Raw genomic sequence first — 19,011 nt, 5'->3', positions numbered from 1 at the left:
CCTCTACTCTTAAATTTTGTACCAGTACCAGTAATTAGATATCAAAGACTATCTCAGTCATACAATCAGGTTAACCTTGCGCAAACTGTCAGAGGCTCTCCTGTCGCATCTTCCCAAATTTGCACGTAAATGTAAACAATGACTTCCGAGAAAAGGTCAAGGCCATGAGGTTGCTGCCATTATTCTGGTGGGGTAAATGTCTACGGTGGAATTTTCAAATGTGAACCAAGCTTTTTAAACTTATTTGATATATGTTTTCCAAATTATCAGTTAATGATTGGTCATTGATGCATTGAAAAAACAAAACGTTATTTGTTATTACTGAATCTGGAGTTTGTTAGTCATTGACGGTTTGCCACCAATCACCCCGTTTCGGGCGATGCCACTTGAGATTGGAATGCGAGGCCGCTTCACGTATTGACTCGTAACCAAAGAAAGAGCTCCAACTGAAATTGTTCATAAAATTGTCATGGTAGAATGGAGATAAACCTACTGTGTGGGAAAATCAGAGGTATATAACGAAATTATAATAGCTCTAAATTTCATTTAAAACCGAACGCGTAGCGTGAGGTTTTAAATGAACAATTTAGAGCTATTATAATTTATACCTCTGATTTTCCCACACAGTAGGTTTATCTCCTAATTATAACTCAATGTTTAAGTAAAGTTGGGAATTTTTGTGATCCTTAGCAAAGTGTGAGTTAAACGCCGTAGTACGGCGAGGTCGAAATGTTCGACGTATGTTATGACTACAGTATAATGGCGTATTGACAGCGTTTAGGGAAACTGGTAGATATAAAAATGGGGGTTCACAGGAGGAAACCGTCAGTACTCCTCAAGATTCCATGGTGAGCGGATGTCCATGATGGAGGATCAAGCAAGGCCCAGGAGCGAATACCTGCCATCTGTCCTTCAATAACATCATGACCTCATCTATTTCACACTGTACAAGTTCGACCCGTGAAGACCCGGGTTAGAATTGATCTTTAGTAACCCATGCTTGTCGTAAGAGACGACTAACGGAATCGGATTGCCACATGTCATCGTATCCCAATTGCGCAGATCGATGCTCAGTTTATCAACGGACTGTTTGGTCCAGACTTATTATTTACAGATAGTGTGTGAGGGAGTTTAGTTTTACGCCACACTAAGCAATATTCCAGCTATATGGCAGATGTCTGTAAATAATCAAGTCTGGATCAGGCAATCCAGTGATCAACAGCATGAACATTGACCTATGAAATTGGGATACGAAGACATGTGTCAACCAAGTCAGCGAGCCTGACCACCCGATCCCGTTAGTTGGCTCTCACCACAAGCAAGGGTTACTGAAGACCAATTCTAACCCGGATCTTCACGGGTCCACTCACCACTCAGGAATTGGGTGCGGTAATTGATCGGAGGGAGGGGGTGGATGGGTAGATCTGTCAGTTCTGGGGCGCTGTCACCGCTCTTCATCTTGTCGGGACGGATGTGGGTGTCTTGCAGCAACCTGGACCACCTTCAAGGTCCTCGACAGTCTTCCCCATGATTTTGCCTTCAGATACTCCCATAGCTTTGCCTTTTTTGTCCTCCCTCTGGTAGTCAGTCTTCTTAATGTCACAGAGGATGGCGTGCTCGAGAAGAAAGTCGCGAAAGAGCTGCGCCTCTTGAACATCAACACAAAACTGTGTCTTCTTGGCCCAATCCTTCTTGGCCATGGTTGGTTGACAGGAGGCGGATTGATAGGACTCCACTGACGGTGCCCGAGAGGCGCTGGAGTCAGCATCATCGCCTTAGGAGGGTGATGCTGTAGGTGACGATGGATCACGTGCTCCATGTCACGGTCAGGAGACTTCTTTGCAACTTTTTTGAAACAAAATTATACGTCGACAAACGCTGGCTAAATCCTCATTGTGTGACAGGGCTTTTACAATTTGCATATCTTCTATCGGAAGACTGTCACATGATTTTCTGAGCTCATCTGAAGTATTGTATTTCAAGGCTAATTATAGAGTCGTTACATGCATATCGGTCACACAAGGAAGGTCCAGGGTTTGCTATCTGTTTCTTAGTTACTGCTCAATTATTAAGATTCATTTGCCTGGGATCACCATGTTGTTGTTTCACAGTCTCATTTCTCAATATCGTTTTTAATATGATGTGACTCTAGTCGTGTAGGGGCCGGGGGTAGCCTAGTGGTTAAAGCGTTCGCTCGTCACGCCGAAGACACGGGTTCGATTTCCCACATGGCTACAATGTGTGAAACCCATTTCTGGTGTCCTCGACGTGATATTGCTGGAATATTGCTAAAAGCGGCGTAAAACTATACTCACTTTAGTAGTGTAAGGACCTATGTGTTGGATGATATTGATTAATACCACCGCATTCTAAGCAATTACATTTGTACAAAGCAGAGTCCCATTTATCTGCACTGAGCTCGAGTGAGTGAGTGAGGTAATATTGTATGTCACATCGGCAGTATTTCAGCCATACCGTGACAACAGCAAGATTTTATAATAAATAAAGGTAAAATATAAAGCCCTGTCAGTGACAATAAAACAACAAGAATATCACAGATATGAATATAAAACAAGTATGTAAATAAAAAACATATTAATTATAGAAGACAATACAATATAAAAACAAACTCTGGACTAAAGGTAGGTCACAATACTAGGGACCATATAAACGTCCGAGCTCGAGTATCTTTAGATTTTGTTTTCTTTGCTCTTTACCACTTGACGGAGCACAATACCAGTTGGTTGACAGTGATACAATAACAAAATACTTACAGTAGATGTAAAGTACATCCCTGAGTGAGTGAGTGAGTGAGTGAATACTTACCGTCACATCGGCAATATATCAACCATATCGAGACGAGAAAAATTACTTATTATATGAAAGAACACTAAAATTAGAAATTAAAAGCCTGTTAACAAGTACATTCCTGAAGAGACAAAATGTAAATATCTGGTTTAGTGTCTTGCAATGGAAGACTCAATATAATCACCATACAGTTAGTATCTGGTGAACATTGCCGGCAGTGAGTATATATTTTTAATACCTTAAACATGGATTCTCACACGTCTAGGCTAATGTTTACCGTAAAGAATATTACATTGACCTGATGAAATGGAAAACTTTTGTCTTTCACAGACTAACCCCGACTTTTCTTTATCGTGTGACTGACTTAAATGTGGGCCACTGACCTTGAACTGAAATACAGCATTGCATCGGCATTGTTTCAGCTTGGCATTGAATTGACCAAGTGTGTGCATGTTCATGATATACCACAATATACAAGACAAATTTGTTATACAGATTCAGATAGAGCACTGTTTACGATATGAATACACAATGCCATAAATAATACGTGCAACATGTGTTAGTCGAACTGTTTGGAAATGGGCTATTGAGCTATTGGTCACCATCGACTATAGCTTGGCCATTTAGCAGGGAATGTGGAGGATGTATGTTAACACTTTAGCTACCGGTACTTGAACATAATGCTAGGTCGTCTGAACTAAATGTTAAGTAATTGGTTGGCATATATCACGTGTTAATCATTACTTTGATTTTAATAGGAAATGGGGAAACCAATTTACAGTATTTCAACTTCCTGGACAGAATCTTCGATAGTCACCACATCAAAATCAAATGCAGACCAAAGAATTAAGTTTGCATTAACATTCTATGAATTTCCCATGTTTTATACATTTAATAATACATGCCAATTTCTTTCAAGTGGCATTGGATGTACTGGCATTGGATGCTCACACAGGAAAACAGATCGTTTATTGCAGATTTATTACTTTGTAATGTGAATCGCTTGCAGTTTTAGAATACACCTAGTCAAGGGACATACTCCTAATCTTGAACATCGTCGGGGTCTACTTGAGAGGCTCGCCTTCATGTCTGTTGAGCATATATTTGTGACTAAAGCTCACGGTGCCAATACAACATCATCGCAAAATGCCCTTGTCTTGTACAGAGCTCCATATGGCCATTTATACTCATGTAATAATAATGTTTGGCTGCATGACGATTTTGACCCTTCCGGTGCACCATACATTCATTATAAGTGAACAGTTTCAAGAATGCACTCTTACGTATTAGAATTTCAACAATAGTTGATGGGAGGTTATCATATGAATAACCTATCAAATATATGATAAATTTAGAATAGCCACAAATGTTAATGCTGCAGAGTGTTCCGAAATATACTGCTACCGCTGTGCCAGTGCCACATGGTTATAGGAAAAACGTCCTCGATAAAAAAGTCCTTTTGTAGTAAAAACTAATTTAGTTATATTCACTCGACAATATATTGATTAAAAAAACATGAAGAAATCACATATAATGACATTATTTTTTAAAATTGTTGTTCGACCTTTTAAACGACATCTAAGTAAACATGATGTGCTCACGGATTAAATATCTAAACTGACTTTGATCTGTAGTAAAGACAGTTTAAGTGTTTCAGTGTGTAAGCATCTCACCCAGAGCTAGTTTCAAATGTACCAGTAAAAACATATTGCAGGAATATATATATCCTGCTATCCTACAATATGAGTACCAATTCCACCATGTAAGTTATCCAGACCAACAAGGGTGGTTTGAGGCTAGTCTTGGATGGGTATATGTTCACCAAACACGCAAGTCGCAAAGCCAAGATTGTATGGAAATGTTGTCGTACGTCCAGTACCGAATACATGTGATGCATTATACAACATAAAAAATAGAAGGAGCAGTGTTTTTCTATACATTTCCTGTTAGAAAATGAAAAGGGGACCTTTCTCCGATGACTTTTTGACCAGGGCAAAGATAGGACTTTTTCTGATTACTTTTTACCGGTACTTCTTTACCGAGGACTTTTGTACCGAACACAGCACACAACACTACGTTGTCTGGGTCAATTGTTAAGGTCCAATGATTTATGTGTGCCTCTTGACAAAGGTATGGTTAATCCTAGATGGCTATACGTGCTGCTAACATAAGCGTTAGTGAGTGAGTGTGATTTTAGACACTTATAGCAATATTCACACACCCATGTGGGGAATCGAACTGGGGTCTTCGGCGTGACGAGTGAACTCTTTAACCACTAGGCTACATACGTGTAGCGCGGTGAGCAACATCTGCCACGTTCATCACATGGTCCAATCAGTTGATTCATCTCGGTTAGAGTATAATAAGCAACCAACTCGGTAAGCACACTATTGAAACGTTTTATCACCTCAAAGCTGAAATATTGCCGAGGTGACGTTAAATTTTAACTAACTCACTCATAACGTCAAAGCACTTTGACGCAAGTGTCGCTCATCTTTTACTAATAGCACAGGACAGAGACATACCTCATCACAATACACATACGGATTTATTCTTTTCAGTGTCATGAAGCCATCTACAGGAGTTTCATTCATAAGAACCGCCATTGAGGGGGAAGTGTTATCCCTATATTTTTCCGACAATGAGGGCAACAGATGACACATGACCACCGTCTCCATCAAAGGTCATGTTGACGTTGTTTGTTGTAAGAACCTGTGTTTCAGGGACCATGAAAACCCACACGTTCCATTTGGTTTTCCCGTCGGTCTTCATAGAATCAAACAGCATGTAGCTTGAAGACAATGTCTGGCCATTGAACACAACTGCCTTGGGTTTTGCATTGGCATTCTTGTCGCAGCTAACTCCCACCCTAAGATGCGCAGAGTTGTAGCCAGAGCTAGGTAGATAGACGGTTGTCTGTGCATGTCCATTGCTGATAGGAATGACCATGTCTTTGCCATAGTATGTGCTTTGGTTGCACGTGGGCATTCTGTCAATGTTGTAGTTGGTTTTAAACGTGTAGAAGCAGGTTGACGATCCAGGCAGTCCGACGGAACCATGATCCTTAGATATGTTGAAATGGTAATTGGGATGAATAGCTGGATTACCATTTTCGAAAAGAACGCATGTTTCATCACCAGTGGAAGGACTGACCCAACTGTTAGAGAAGTCCAGTTTTACATTTTGCCACTTACGGTCATAGTTGTGGAGAAGAACTACCACCTCTTTGGTGAGAGGGTTTGCTAGGGCAAGAGGTGCAACTGTTCTTTCTCGTCCACTGTATTGACTTGAAACACGAAGAAACTTTTGATCATAAACAAAGTTTGTCCAGAACGTGAAATATTTCGTCATGTTAAGAGCATGACCATCTTTTGTAAATAGGGAATCCCGTAGGGTGGGATGACCCGGATATTGAACATTTCCGTGCAGAAAAACTAAAACTATTTCGATAAACTCTCTCAAGTTAAGGAAAGTAAACATGAAACCATTGGGTTGATAAATGGTCTCAAAGTCAATCATTCCATTTTCGAAACCGGGGGAAGCTCCGAACACATTTCCTCTACCAAACTCACTGACAACTAACGGAACATTTTTGCCTTTCTTGAGATGGGAGTAATTCTCCACCATGTCAATAGAAGCGACCAGACGAGCTTCGTTGATGCCAAAACGTGCATAGTTTCCACCTGACACACGCAGATAACTGTAGGAATGGAAAGAGAAAAAGTCCAAATGATCAAGCGTCATGTCCATAAACTTAGCAGTTCTCTTCCAGTAGCTGAAGTTATTTTCATCTGCTTGTCGTAAAGCCATACTGGTGTAGGTTGGTCCAGCAACTTTCATTCCAAATCTTGATTTCAGCTTTTGGGCAACGGCCTTGTGGAAATCTATGTTGGTTTGTTGGTCAATAATCTTTTCGACCCAGTCAGGTTCATTGATGACTTCAAATGTGTAAGGAAGGCGCCCTCCTGTGTAGTCTTTAGCACTCTGAACCATCAGCGACACAAATTCTGCTGCAGCATCAACGTTGTTTGGGAACTGACCTTCATGACGAGACTTATTGATCCAGTCGGGCCAGCTCAGACCTGTAAAGAAAAGTTTGATTAAAAAGGAAAGTCAAACATTATCAGCCCGTGTTGAACTACTTTCCGTGTAACCCATGAAGGTCCTGGTCAGAATATAGATCTTCAGTAACCCATGCTTGTCGCAAGGGCGAGTAACAGGATCGGGTGGTCAGGCTCGCTGACTTGGTTGACACATGTAATCGGTTCCCAATTGCGCAGATCGATGCTCATGTTGTTGATCACTGGATTGTTTGGTCCAGACACGATTATTTACAGACCGCCGCCATATAGCTGGAATATTGCTGAGTGCGGTGTAAAACTAAACTCACTCACTCACTTTCTGAGTAAATTAGTGTGAGTTGATAGACTGAGTGATACATGTTTACGACTGTTGGTGGAGTAGTGAGTGAGTCAGTAATATTTCAGCCACATCGTGACTAGAATAGGTCATATGTTAATAATGGGTAATGGTGTATAATAAAGTCTGTCGCCGTAGGACAGTAAAACAACTAGAATATCTCAGTTACAGATTAAAACTAGCTCGTAACGCAAAAGGTATATCACTATAGAAAACAACACAATATATACACGTGCTCATGATCGCCAGCAACTGAAGGTCGATCACCACATTAGGGACCATGGGGAGGTATAGTACTTTTGCTACCATCCATGTAGATCCTAGCGCTTGGGGACACTATTTATTTCCAGAATTTCAACCACAGTGCAATGCATACCCTGTGAAGAAACCTGGAAGAGAATATAGGAACACTTGTACATTTATGTGTTTCCTTATTCGTTTCCATGAGAATACTTTGAATGTTTAGCGGGCATACAGGGGCATACATGATTTCAGCAATAAGTTGGTGAGGTACAAGATCACGGGAATATTAGGAACTAAATGGAAATCGAACCAATGACAGACAAAGAAGCAACTTAGTGTGTTGTGGAACTGCTGTTCCTTATTTGGTTATGGTTCAGTTATCTCTGAAAAAGTTTATTCCTCTCTGTAGATATTTCTTCAATCAATCTAATGACTTTTGGCACCTTTTATGTTCCAGACCATGTTGTCGATGGCACTCCCATAGCCATTTAGTTGTCGCATATACGTCGCCCAAGTCTTTGACTGAAGTGTATGGTCCTGGAGATAGCTGGGGTCTGGGTACCCAGAGTGACTAGGACTCTCTGGCCACTGAAAATAAAATGATACATTGCAGTATGGGTGTGTCAGTTTTTCTGTTGACAGCGTTAATACGTTTTATTTCCATGTTGTGATGAAGCCCATTTCTGGCCTATTATTGCTGGAATATTGCTAAAAGCTACGTAAAACCTCACTCACTCCATGTTGGGATGAAATGAATATAAATTGTCCCAGGCCAACTTTGTCAAAGCAAACAAGTTCAAGGTGAGGTGAGGTGAAGTGGGATTTAACGTCGCACTTAAAGATTATTTCGCTCATATGACGACGTGCATGCGTGTGTATGTGTGGCTGGTTTTACTAGCCCAGACTTAGGCTTGTATTTTAGTGCTAGCTCACTGAGATACCATGCCACACTGAATACCCCACTCAGACACATTATACTGACTCCGAGCCCACCAGTCCTTGTTGTACCCATTAATGTCGAGCGCCAGGCAGGGACCAAACAAGTACCATATTTTAACGTCTTTTGGTATGACGCGAACGAACCCGCGACATTACCCTCCCCGGCCTGACGCTCTTACCACTACACCACGGAGGCGGTCACAGTTCAAAAGATGATTTAGCAAATATGTTGCGAAACAGTTTTAGGATTGTATTTACCAAAACATATTGCCAATATCAATTAAACTAATATATATTCAGGCTGTTGAGAAATAACATGGTAAGCCCTACAATATTACATGAATGGATACTTGGCCACTGACATCATTCAATAAGCAAATCATTTACCAGTATATCTGCCGCCTGCAAAATGCGTTTTATGGCATACATACATTTGGGAAGAGGTTTTATTTGCTTGCTGCATTTGGAATGAGGTTATCATTGAGGTCTCTGTTCAGCCAACGCCCAGCAGCTGTCCCGATTGATTTACATTTTGGAATTAGGTTCCCTTGCGTGAGCCCATTGATTTTGTTCCATCTTTCAAGTTCATAGTGGACATGTCCACCCTGGGAGAGCCACTCGTTGTAGATTGTGACAGTTGTGTAAGAAAACGCTGATCCCCACAGCAACAAGGTGCACAGAACCGGTAGGAACATTCTGCGGGAGTACTATGCCACTTTGGTCCTCTGACAGGAGCTTTAAACCTTAAGTTTAAGGTAATGTGCTTGTGAAAATGACTTGTGCAGAGTCATGTGAGATAAGAGAAGACAGAAGAATTGATAACGAAAGGTGCATCAGACCCAATAAATAACCTCCCTCTGCTCTCCCTGTTAAATGTATACGTAATCTGTGGGCAGCTTGAGTATGTAACGTTGTTAAACGTTGACCGGAACCTCTACACAGTAAACAATAATTGTTAGGGTCAATGGGCGAGTGAGTATAGTTTTATTCCGCCTTTAGCAATATTTGAGCAATATGGGTTTCACACATTGTAACCATATGGAGAATCGAACCCGGGTCTTCGGCGTGACGATCGAACGCTTTAACCACGAGGCTACCTCACCTCCCTTGTTAGTGTCAGACTGTGATAAAACAGAGAGTATTTTAAAATCTGATACTTAACTACACATCGTTACATTTCTCTAAAGGGTTTATTTCAGGCTATCGCAGATTAAGAACAAACCATCGAGGATATTCTACTGACTGATGATATTGCGTATAATAAATACTGTCTAGTCTTTGAGTTAATGGTACAACATATACGATATATGCCTTATAAATAATTTTGTAATCTCTATCACAGTCCCAGCGCCACGTTATTTCAGTGATGCAAAACCTGTAAACGAAGCCAATCCAGATTCCCTGACGTTTCGCCTTCATGCGGTATGCACCTACCCTGCCATCGGCAAAATTCAATGAGAGACAGAAGAGTTGATAACGAAAGGTGCATCAGACCCAATAAATAACCTCCCTCTGCTCTCGCTGTTAAATGTATACGTAATCTATGGGCAGCTTGAGTATATAACGTGGATCAGAACCTCTACACAGTAAACAATAATTGTTAGGGTCAATGGCTGAGTGAGTACAGTTTTACGCCGCCTTTAGCAATATTTGAGCAATATGGGTTTTACACATTGTAACCACGTGGAGAATCGAACTCGGGTCTTCGGCGTTACGATCGAACGCTTTAACCACGAGGCTACCTCACCTCCCTTGTTAGTGTCAGACTGTGATAAAACAGACAGCATTTCAAAATCTGATACTTAACTGCACATCGTTACATTTCTTTAAAGGGTTTATTTCAGGCTATCGTGGATTAAGAACAAACCATCGAGGATATTCTACTTACTCATGATGATACTGAGTATAATAAATACTGTGTAGTCTTTGAGTTAATGGTACAACATATACGATATATGCCTTATAAATAATTTTGTAATCTCTATCACAGTCCCAGCGCCACGTTATTTCAGTGATGCAAAACCTGTAAACGAATCCAATCCAGATTCCCTGACGTTTCCCCTTCATTCGGTATGCACCTACCCTGCCATTGGCAAAATTCATTCTTTTGGTATGACGCGAACGAACCGGCGACCTTACCCTCCCCGGCCGGACGCTCCTACTAATACACCACGGAGGCGGTCAAAGTTCAAACGATGATTAAACAAGTATGTTACGAAACAGTTTTAGGATTGTATTAACCAAAACATATTGCCAATATCAATTAAACTAATATGCTTCAGGCTGTTGAGAAATAACATGGTAAGCCCTACAATATTACATGAATGGATACTTGGCCACTGCATCATTCAAAAAGCAAATCATTTACCAGTATATCTGCCGCCTGCAAAATGCGTTTTATGGCATACATACATTTGGAAAGAGGTTATATTTGCTTCCTGCATGGACACTTATATGATGATTTTACCGCATACGTACGTTTGGAAAAACCTCTATGTCTCTGTTCAGCCAACGCCCAGCAGCTGTCCCGATTGATTTACATTTTGGAATTAGGTTCCCTTGCGTGAGCCCATTGATTTTGCTCCATCTTTCAAGTTCATAGTGGACATGTCCACCCTGGGAGAGCCACTCGTTGTAGATTGTGACAGTTGTGTAAGAAAACGCTGATCCCCACAGCAACAAGGTGCACAGAACCGGTAGGAACATTCGGCGAAAGTACTATGCCACTTTGGTCCTCTAACACGAGCTTTAAACCTTAAGTTTAAGGTAATTTGCTTGTGAAAATGACTTGTGCAGAGTCATGTGAGATAAGAGAGACAGAAGAGTTGATAACGAAAGGTGCATCAGACCCAATAAATAACCTCCCTCTGCTCTCGCTGTTAAATGTATACGTAATCTATGGGCAGCTTGAGTATATAACGTGGATCAGAACCTCTACACAGTAAACAATAATTGTTAGGGTCAATGGCTGAGTGAGTACAGTTTTACGCCGCCTTTAGCAATATTTGAGCAATATGGGTTTTACACATTGTAACCACGTGGAGAATCGAACTCGGGTCTTCGGCGTGACGATCGAACGCTTTAACCACGAGGCTACCTCACCTCCCTTGTTAGTGTCAGACTGTGATAAAACAGACAGCATTTCAAAATCTGATACTTAACTGCACATCGTTACATTTCTTTAAAGGGTTTATTTCAGGCTATCGCGGATTAAGAACAAACCATCGAGGATATTCTACTTACTCATGATGATACTGAGTATAATAAATACTGTGTAGTCTTTGAGTTAATGGTACAACATATACGATATATGCCTTATAAATAATTTTGTAATCTCTATCACAGTCCCAGCGCCACGTTATTTCAGTGATGCAAAACCTGTAAACGAATCCAATCCAGATTCCCTGACGTTTCCCCTTCATTCGGTATGCACCTACCCTGCCATTGGCAAAATTCATTCTTTGGTATGACGCGAACGAACCGGCGACCTTACCCTCCCCGGCCGGACGCTCCTACTAATACACCACGGAGGCGGTCAAAGTTCAAACGATGATTAAACAAGTATGTTACGAAACAGTTTTAGGATTGTATTAACCAAAACATATTGCCAATATCAATTAAACTAATATGCTTCAGGCTGTTGAGAAATAACATGGTAAGCCCTACAATATTACATGAATGGATACTTGGCCACTGCATCATTCAAAAAGCAAATCATTTACCAGTATATCTGCCGCCTGCAAAATGCGTTTTATGGCATACATACATTTGGAAAGAGGTTATATTTGCTTCCTGCATGGACACTTATATGATGATTTTACCGCATACGTACGTTTGGAAAAACCTCTATGTCTCTGTTCAGCCAACGCCCAGCAGCTGTCCCGATTGATTTACATTTTGGAATTAGGTTCCCTTGCGTGAGCCCATTGATTTTGCTCCATCTTTCAAGTTCATAGTGGACATGTCCACCCTGGGAGAGCCACTCGTTGTAGATTGTGACAGTTGTGTAAGAAAACGCTGATCCCCACAGCAACAAGGTGCACAGAACCGGTAGGAACATTCTGCGAAAGTACTATGCCACTTTGGTCCTCTAACACGAGCTTTAAACCTTAAGTTTAAGGTAATTTGCTTGTGAAAATGACTTGTGCAGAGTCATGTGAGATAAGAGAGACAGAAGAGTTGATAACGAAAGGTGCATCAGACCCAATAAATAACCTCCCTCTGCTCTCGCTGTTAAATGTATACGTAATCTATGGGCAGCTTGAGTATATAACGTGGATCAGAACCTCTACACAGTAAACAATAATTGTTAGGGTCAATGGCTGAGTGAGTACAGTTTTACGCCGCCTTTAGCAATATTTGAGCAATATGGGTTTTACACATTGTAACCACGTGGAGAATCGAACTCGGGTCTTCGGCGTGACGATCGAACGCTTTAACCACGAGGCTACCTCACCTCCCTTGTTAGTGTCAGACTGTGATAAAACAGACAGCATTTCAAAATCTGATACTTAACTGCACATCGTTACATTTCTTTAAAGGGTTTATTTCAGGCTATCGTGGATTAAGAACAAACCATCGAGGATATTCTACTTACTCATGATGATACTGAGTATAATAAATACTGTTTAGTCTTTGAGTTAATGGTTCAACGTATACGATATATGCCTTATAAATAATTTTGTAATGTCTTTCACAGTCGCAGCTCCACGTTGTTTCAGTGATGCAAAACCTGTAAACGAAGCCATTCCAGATTCTCTGATGTTTCCCCTTCATGCGGTATGCACCTTTTTTTGCCATCGACAAAATTCAGTGAGTCGTCACTGAAGATAATCCTGCTTCACTGCTTGGTGAATCTATATGGCTGAACCATTGCCGATGTAACGTAAATTTTAACCCACTTACCTATGATTATGAAACATGATAGGGGTATGATATATATCCCATATTTATGTTAGAGCACTGCAGTTTAGTGCATAGGGTTTATGGTTTGGGAACCACATGGTTATTTTTTACATTAATTAAATGCTCATGCTGTTGACCACTCGATTGTCTGGTCCTGACTCAATTATTTACAGACCGCCACCATATAGCTGGAAGTTCCTGGTTGTGTTATTTCCAAACGATTTGTATGATATATTATGTCCACTTTTGTGAATTAGCGCACACGTTCAGCTTGCTGTCCAGGAGATCAATGTATGCGACCAGTTCAAACTTTCGATGAGGAATGAATAACTTCATGCTTTATGTAATGAGGGAAACCACGGTAACCCCGCATTTTCTTCTGAAATAATTGACTTCCTGACTCCAATGGCCTTTATGGCGGTGTGGTAGTCGGGTGGTTAACTCGTCACATTGTAGTGATCTACCGTCAGTTGCTGGAGATCTATAGCCCGATTTTATATTGTTTTTGTTTTGAAAAGATGTGACATTTTACACTGAACTCAAACAACGTAAAATTTGAACTCACTCACTCACTCGTCACATTGTAACACTCTTGACGTTAATTGCTCCCTGAACCCGGATGTACATACCATTGATAGGAAAATCGTAGAATATCAACGGTTTCCGATCTTGTCTCAAAACCATCCTCTTCAAACGAGCATTCGACTAAGCGCACATGAGCAGGACTCTGGATATGTAGGGCTATACAAATGTCTATTTTGATTTGATTTGATTTGATTTGATTGATGGCGATGACAAAACCCTCCCCTGTGGAAGGACTGCCTGTATTGTGGCAGCTCCCAACAATAATATGATTTAGAAAAGGATCGGTTGAGTTTAGTTGCAATATATTTTGTCTGATGGAGAACTTGCAGAGTTATTACTCCTCAGGCCTATGCAATCACCTCAAGACTTGTCTAATGTGTGAGGTGGTCTGTGACATGTGGCAACCAAGTCAGCGAGCCTGACCACGCGACCCCTTTAGTCGCCTCTTACGACAAGCATCGGTTGCTGAAGATCAATATTCTAACGCGGACCTTCAAGTGCAGTGACATATACGTAACACAAACGATCACACACCATACCACACACGCCTTGACACAACATTACACACCCCTTAACACGCCTCAAGACACAACACGATACCTATCGCATAACACACCCCTTAACACATCTCAGGACACAACAAGATAGATATCTCAACACAGACATCTTGACACAACATTACATCCCCCTTAACACATCTCAGGACACAACAAGATACCTATTGGCATTGGCCAGTAGCAAGCTCATTATACAATTCAATAATTTCTAATAAAAGTGGATGTTTACAAGAAAGATTTTCAATAGCCTGAAGACACGAAAGAGAATCGGAAAAGATTATGTATCGTTTATATTTACGGTGTTTATTAACATATGTAAGAGCTGTTAATATGGCGTTAGCTTCTGCTGTGAAAATAGAGCTATCATTTTGTGGTCGAAAAGATAGTGTTCGGGATCCAATGCCAGTGGCACATGCCACCACGCCACCATCCTTGGACCCATCTGTAAATATGGATTTGTATGTATTATATTTATTGTTTAATTGATTGTATTCTTATTTATATTGTAATTCATTAGTTTCAGATTTTCAAGACTTTGTCAGAGTTAGGTCAACTTCAGGCCTGACCAGTTGGCAAGGAGGAGAAGAAAGAAGACGGGAAGGAGATATATTTTACAGCTCAATGCCGGCAGCAGAAATGAATGGTTTAGTTCTTAGCCCAAGAGGCGGAACAAGAGATTTCTTATCGTACAAATCCTCATAAAGAGGATTAAAGATACAGTGAAATGCAGGATTAGACTCGTTAGAATATAGTTTAGTAATATATTGTAATGATAATTTTATACGGCGTTGGGTAAGAGATGGTTCATCTGCCTCGACGTAGAGACTGTCAACAGGAGATGTTCTGAATGACCCAAGACAAAGTCTCAGACCTTGGTGGTAGACAGAATCTAAAAGTCTTAGGTAGCTTTTGCAGGCTCCACCATATACGATGGAGCCATAATCAAGCTTCGAGCGGACCAGTGATCTATATAGGTGGACAACCATGAGCAATCTCAAGGCTCAGTTGCAGGATTTTCTCAGTTTCTGAAAAGTGACTCGTAGGCAATCAGAAACAAAGCCCCAGCTCATGGAAAATATCCGGCAGCATAAAAAGCCAATCCAGTACATCACTGACGAACTAGCTGCAAAACCAGGCCACATAGTTCTGCGTACAGCCCTATAAAATGTCCGCAACAGAACGCCAGACAGTGGGAAGACACGGAAGACTAATCAGTACTGATACAGAACGCCGACGTCTTAACAGCGGAGCCTCCATTGCCGTAGACCTTACCGTGGACCTATCCTCACCCCTCGTCATCGTCGTGAACGTGTACAGTTTGTCCTACAACACCAAAACTGGCGATACAGGCAATGGAGAACTGTTCTGTTCAAAGATGACAGTCGGTACTGCGTATCAACTGCAGATGGCAGAACGAGAATATGGCGACGACGTGGCCAGCGTTACTCAGACCAATGTGTTATTGAAAGAGACTCAAGGAGAGGTTCAAGCATCATGGTATGGGGTGGAATAGGCCTGAACCAGAGAGTGGGTCCTGTGGTGTTCCAGAACCTTGGTCCAGGGAGAGGAGGTGGCATCACAGCGGTGCGCTACATCGACCAAGCTCTCAGACCTCACTTCATACCATATTTTGCATGTCACCGGAAGAACATTTTCCAGCATGACAACGCCCGGGTCCATACTGCCAGAGCTACACGGGACTTCCTACAGCAGAAAGGTGTCAACATTATGCAGTGGCCAGCCCTTAGTCCTGATTTAAACCCAATTTAACATCTTTGGGATGAAATTCAGATGAGACTAATGAATAATGTCATACCAAGGCCGAACACAGCTAATTTATTGCGCCAGGCCTTTCTCAGAATTTGGTTCCAGGTGCCAATGGCCTTCATCAATCGATTAGTGCACTCCATGCATAGACGCTGTGCTGCAGTTATTGCCGCTCGTGGTGGTCATACTAGATACTGAGGTCAAGAGTCTGAATGGACTGCAAACGTTTACGTAATGTCTTGGAATTGTGCTGAGTTATTCATTCATGTGTCAGGATATTGTACAGAAAAATGTTTTTGATCCGCTTATAATGTCCATTTCCGTAATGATTTGATAACGGTGCCTATCTAATTTTGAATTCGTACTGACGTTTTCTTTTGCTGCTGAGTATATATATATAAACCCGTGAACAGTGCAGTCTAAATGTATACATACATTACAAGGGATGCAAGGAATCATAGTGGCCGGTCAGCTCACAAAACATTTGTTCTTGAAGACTACACAGCATAGGCGGATCCAGGGTGTGTGTGTGTGTGTGGGTGGGGGTGGGGGTATGCAGGAGTGCGCACCCCCCTTTTGTGCTGTGTGCTGAAAGTTTGTTAAAGGACCATTGAAACTCGGTTGAAAATGAAGTGTTCACCCCTCCTTTTCTCAATAATGTGAGAATTAGGTTCTGTTGGGTGAGGCCGTTTATTTTATTCCGTCTTTCAGGTTCATAATGTACACGTCCACCTTGGGAGATCCACTCGTTGTAGATTGTGACGGTCTTGTCAGCGAACGCCGCTCTGCACAGAAACAAGGAGCACAGAAGCAGTATCAACATTCTGTAGTGAAAGTATGATACTTCTGTTTACCACCAGCAACTTTTAAATGTTTTTTTTTGTCAAACATGGGAGAGCAGCACGTGACAGTTTTAGATAGTCCCATTATTTCAGATAGGTAGAAAAAGTGGGTGATAAGACGGGTCTAGTCCAGACTCAAATATTTACAGACCGCTGCCATGTAGCTGGAATATTGCAGAGTGCGGCAAGCAAAGCAACCAAGCAACCAACCAACCTCGTTCCACTAAGCTCTCGAAAGCCTAAGATCTCGTACCTTTTCTCGCAGCATTTGTACTTCCTATACTGTAACATTTACTTACAATAGTCGTAGCGCTACGAGAGCTTTGTCTGACTGAGTATGGTTTTACGCCATTTTTTAAGCAATATTTAAACAATATCACGGCGCGGGATACCAGAAATGGGCTTCAGAAATTGTACCCATGTGGGGAATCGAACCCGGGCCTTCGGCGTGACGAGCGAACGCTTTAACCACTAGGCTACTCCACCGCCCCTACGAGAGCTCTGTGAAACGGGGCCCAGGTGTCTCAAACTCAACAGTGTTCTCCTCTGCTCTTTCTGCAATATTTCAACGTCAATAGCCTTCTGAATAGTTGAATTTAGGTCCTTTCAGTTTAGAGATGAAAACGATAAATGCATCATCGCCAGGAATATGAAATATGTCACAATACAAGGGTGAATGTGTGCCATGCTATCATACTATGAATTAAATACTATGCTATATACTTGACCAAGCTGGAATAAAGCAGATATTATCTCTTCCAAAGTGTCTCTGACTGAGCAGAAAGTTCACCAAACGTCTCCGCTTATAGAACAAAAGCTACACGTGCAAATACATGTTTGCATGTTTTGCAGCGGAATGCAGTCTATTTATATACAAAGCACACAAGGTAAAGGCGAGACAATACCCCAAATTAGTAGTAGTTGAAGTAGTAGCCTTAATTACACACACCGATATCATCGTCACCATGGTGAACATCATCTGTGCTATGTTACAGATAACATCTAAAGTGCACTCATCACAAGGACCTTCTGGCACTCGTGAAGAGCAACCTCCTCGTGGTGAATGCTGGGCAACGCTAATAGGTCTTCCCGCGTGTGGACCTGGGGCAGAAAAGGTCCTCAACGCCCCATTGGTGGTCGATAGAGGCGACTAAATTAGGCAACCTGTCTGCTGTTCATTGCACCCCTGTGTCGGTGGAGGAAGGGATGCTGATGGTTGCAGGAATAACGTTCCTTTGCCCTATACACCACACAGACGTGCCTTCTTCTCAGTCACCCTATGTAAAGGTTTAACATCAGTTTAAACTCATGCAGTCAATGGGAGTCGACCCTAACCCCATTCAAGAACTCCATTACCATTATTCGAAGGAAATGCATAGAGTTAAGAAACATTTTGATGATTTACAAATACTTTTACAAGTTTTTGAACTATCATCGTTTTGTTTGCAGGAAATCTATTTCAAAGAAAACGATCATTTTTTCAGTACAATTCATACAACTCCTTTTCTCCTCCAGGTCCAAAAGCAACTGGAGCCTCTTCAATATTAGTGGGACGGAGCGTAATACACAGACCGTTCCCTCTGAATGCTTCCCTTTAATGGATGTAGATCATTATCTTCTGGATTACCGGATAACAGCTCTATGTTCACAGCAGAATCAGGGAGGTGGGGGTAGCCTTGTGGTTAAAGCGTTCGCTCGTCGCGCCAAAGACCCTGGTACGACTCCTCATAAGGGTACAACGTATGAAGCCTATTTCCGGTGTCCCCGCCGTGATATTGCTAAAAGCGGCCTAAAACCACACTTGCAGCAGAAGCAAACACCACATTAGCGTCTCTTGAATATATTCAAAACCACCCTTAATATATACAATCTAAAATATTTTTGGAATTCTTGTCTTCCGGCTACGAAAGTATGTCGTGTAAACATCCTTTTTTAATAAAAATACT

At 41.5% G+C, this 19,011-nt stretch overlaps 1 protein-coding gene across 1 annotated transcript; it reads right to left on the bottom strand.

The window, feature by feature from the left end:
* Positions 1-5,330: 5,330 nt before the first annotated feature.
* On the bottom strand, positions 5,331-9,140 carry LOC124289964 (beta-porphyranase A-like). Its single transcript, XM_046726629.1, has 3 exons — positions 8,871-9,140; positions 7,914-8,058; positions 5,331-6,890 (listed from the first exon to the last, which is right to left on the bottom strand). Exons 1-3 carry the CDS (start codon positions 9,102-9,104, stop codon positions 5,434-5,436), a joined length of 1,836 nt encoding a protein of 611 aa, XP_046582585.1. The 5' UTR covers positions 9,105-9,140; the 3' UTR covers positions 5,331-5,433.
* Between the last annotated feature and the right edge of the window lie 9,871 nt (positions 9,141-19,011).

The sequence above is a fragment of the Haliotis rubra genome, unplaced genomic scaffold, assembly GCF_003918875.1.
Source record: "Haliotis rubra isolate DU_JTF1 unplaced genomic scaffold, ASM391887v1 Scf453, whole genome shotgun sequence".
NCBI classification, from domain to species: domain Eukaryota; kingdom Metazoa; phylum Mollusca; class Gastropoda; order Lepetellida; family Haliotidae; genus Haliotis; species Haliotis rubra.
The sequence above is the reverse complement of the archived record's forward strand: the minus strand, read 5'-3'. Positions and strand labels throughout refer to the sequence as shown.

Excerpts from the sequence above, each read along its gene's own strand:
- LOC124289964 (XM_046726629.1), bottom strand. The coding sequence starts at position 9,104 with ATGTTCCTACCGGTTCTGTGCACCTTGTTGCTGTGGGGATCAGCGTTT. Across the intron at positions 8,059-8,870 it reads ATGATAACCTCATTCCAAAT|TGGCCAGAGAGTCCTAGTCA; the intron begins GCAGCAAGCAAA and ends TTTTATTTTCAG. Across the intron at positions 6,891-7,913 it reads CATGGTCTGGAACATAAAAG|GTCTGAGCTGGCCCGACTGG; the intron begins GTGCCAAAAGTC and ends TTTTCTTTACAG.